General features: G+C 39.6%; 1 protein-coding gene across 1 annotated transcript; it reads left to right on the plus strand.

Annotated features, from left to right (window-relative positions):
* Nucleotides 1-203: 203 nt before the first annotated feature.
* Nucleotides 204-1819, plus strand: LOC148877852 (NAC domain-containing protein 72-like). The gene is made up of 3 exons (XM_088945181.1): nt 204-473; nt 577-845; nt 937-1819. The coding sequence occupies exons 1-3, from the start codon at nt 293-295 to the stop codon at nt 1507-1509; spliced, it is 1023 nt and encodes a 340-aa protein (XP_088801307.1). The 5' UTR covers nt 204-292; the 3' UTR covers nt 1510-1819.
* The last annotated feature ends 1217 nt before the right edge of the window (nt 1820-3036 follow it).

The raw sequence follows: 3036 nt of genomic DNA on the forward strand, positions 1-3036 counted from the left end.
AACCCAAACGGCCTTATCAACGCCCCTCGAATTTCGGATAAGATCAGCCGCACGATAAACTCGAACCTTATTTGCACAATTGCACGTGTCTCTCTGTGAGCCGTGACTAACTCTTTATGGTCCCCCCTTCTAGAGAATGGTCCCACGATGATTGATCATCCGTACCATATTCCTTCCTATTTATAACGCCTTAGGCTTGAAACCGTGTAGATGATCAACAGCGAAATACATAGACTGGTCGTCTTCCTCTCCCTCCGCCCAGTCGGTCGCTGACGAAAACAAGAAGACTCCCATGATGATTCCAGACAGAGACCCTGCTTCGCAGCTTGCGCTGCCACCGGGATTCCGATTTTATCCGACGGACGAGGAGCTCTTGGTTCATTACTTATGCCGGAAAGTCGCTGGACATGATTTCTCCTTGGACATTATCGGCGAGGTTGATCTTTACAAGTTCGATCCATGGATTCTTCCCAGTAAGATTCTCAAATCTCAATTGCGCAATCACAATCCGCTATTAAATCAAATCCACTCCTCTTAAAAACTATTTCTAAATTCTGGGTTGTGATTTTTTTACAGGTAAAGCTACCTTCGGAGAAAAAGAATGGTATTTTTTCAGTCCCAGAGAACGAAAATATCCAAACGGTTCACGGCCAAACAGAGTTGCTGGTTCTGGTTATTGGAAAGCAACAGAAACAGATAAAGTTATCACGATGGAAGGTCGTAAAATTGGAACTAAGAAAGCCCTTGTTTTTTACGTTGGAAAAGCTCCCAAAGGGACGAAGACGAACTGGATTATGCATGAATATCGGCTTTTGGGGCTCCCTAAGAAGAATGAAAGCTCTACGGTAGGAAAACCCAGAAAACTTATACTGAGAATTCTTCTTTTCTTAAACAAGATTTCTCCCGATATCCTGACTGTTGTTATTTTTCTTCCAGTTGGATGATTGGGTTCTGTGCCGGATTTACAAGAAACACTCGAATGCAGAAAAGTCGGTACAGAATGCATGGAACAAAGAACAGACCCACACTTCATCTTCATCGTCTTCTTCGCACCTGGATGATGTACTTGAATCGCTACCAGAGATTGATGACCAGTTTTTTCAATTACCTCGAATAGACTCTCTCAGAAACTTACAACTAAGAGAAGATAAACCCAACGTTCAGAGCATTGAAACGGGAAAGTTCGATTGGGTCAGTTCAGGAGGGATGGGTTCTTCGTCCCAACCCATCAACAACAATCCAACACAGAGACTAGAGACGGACTTTTACCTTCCAACCGTACCTCCGCTATTCCAAGTGGATTCTCCGTCGGAGAAATTTGGAGGGAGCTCCATAGAAGAAGAAGTTGAGAGCAGGGTGAAATCACAGCGAGTGGACAATTGGAGCTCCTTGCAGCCAAGCTCAAACATGTTGATGAAACAGAAATTACCCGACCCGGTAGATCCATTTGGGTTTAGATTCACATACACTGTTCAACCGACATCGGGAAGCTTCGGTTACATGCAGTGACAACTGACAGAGATCTCCCATTCCTTATAGCAAAAACCCAAAATTGTTATTCGGTAGGTCTCTCTTGGACCCACTCGACCCGTTTGGAAATCGTTGTCAATCAAAAACTTGAATCAAGTGAGAGGAAGAGAAAAGGAACGATGCAAAGTCAAATTTCATGAACAGTCATTGGATGGATACAGGACTACAGGATGGACGTAGCTCCAGTTTCATCCAATTCATAAAGATTTTTTTTTTCCTTGTGCGTGTTAAATTTTCCTGATTCATTGGGGTCGGGGCTAATGGAACTGAGCAAAAACTTTTGGCGTCATTTCTTTGGTATGTTTCTTTGTTAATCAACGATTATTGTCCGAACGCTATCAACCTTTATGATTTTCACTTTGTTTAATTTTGATAAAAGGGTTTTCAGATTTTATGCATGGTTTTGGAGCTTGACGCATTGTGGTATAATAAACTCTCACCAATGATCAACCCCAATTATATGGGGGTGCTGTTTGGCCAATTACGTTTTCTTTAATGGTGTATTGCCTGTTAAATTATGAGAGCGCTTATCAATTCAAACCATGTTTTTTTTGGTGTGACTTTAACCCTTTTAGTCATTTCAGGCCACTTGTAACAGATTGTTTTTTAGGGGTGCTATAAAAGTGATCATCAACCCCAATTGATTATGATAAATCTCGTTCAGATCCTTTAAACTACGATAATTATACTATCAACATTCGCATCCCACCCTTCATAAACCCTTCTCTATTTCTAAAACATGCATAGAGCTGAGTGATCTCATGAGATGGAGGGCCCACTGGATTGGCCACATGGTTAATTCCACCGTCCAAATCAGCAATTATATATATATATATACATGTGGTTGTGATGAGAATGCAAAATATCATATTTTTCTTTATTAATGTTTAGTCTTTTATATTTATTTAGTGTCTAAATTTACTTATTATTCTTATATTTTGATTTATGGCACAAATGGAGGTGTTAAGTGAAAAACAAAGCTAATCGGGCTATTTTGGAACGATAAGGAAAAGTTCTACAGTTTTCATGTTTTGAGTTTTGATAGATATTGACTGCATTGAGGTCAAAATTGGGCCTGAAGTAGCTGCAACCGTGTTACTAACGTGTTGGAAATGTTCCTTAGCCTTCAAGTTTTCATATGCAAAATCACCACTCTCCCACTTGCATTAGAACTTTGTTTTATCTTATTTTTAATATTTTTCTTAATAAATCAGATTTGGAGACTGTTATCTGGAGAAATTTTAGGAGATTTTGTAGGATTCTCTTGGGGGAAGTAGAGAGAATGAAAAGAAGAAGAAAAACAAGAAAAAAACAATCAGACCTAGGTTGCCGCCCCTCTCTTCTTTCTCTAATTCTTCCTTGAGTTTTCACCATGACCATGTGTGGCTACATTCTGATACTTGATCGAAGGAAACAGAAGCCTCTGAATCAACAAAACTATAAGATCTAATTTGATTTTTATTGTTTGATTTATGTTTTGAATATCGAATGTTCTTCTATGTTTGA

Source organism: Nelumbo lutea, chromosome 1 (genome assembly GCF_056320005.1).
Source record: "Nelumbo lutea isolate HS-2025 chromosome 1, American lotus-T2T, whole genome shotgun sequence".
NCBI lineage: Eukaryota > Viridiplantae > Streptophyta > Magnoliopsida > Proteales > Nelumbonaceae > Nelumbo > Nelumbo lutea.

Excerpts from the sequence above, each read along its gene's own strand:
- LOC148877852 (XM_088945181.1), top strand. The coding sequence starts at position 293 with ATGATGATTCCAGACAGAGACCCTGCTTCGCAGCTTGCGCTGCCACCG. Across the intron at positions 474-576 it reads CGATCCATGGATTCTTCCCA|GTAAAGCTACCTTCGGAGAA; the intron begins GTAAGATTCTCA and ends ATTTTTTTACAG. Across the intron at positions 846-936 it reads AGAAGAATGAAAGCTCTACG|TTGGATGATTGGGTTCTGTG; the intron begins GTAGGAAAACCC and ends TTTTTCTTCCAG.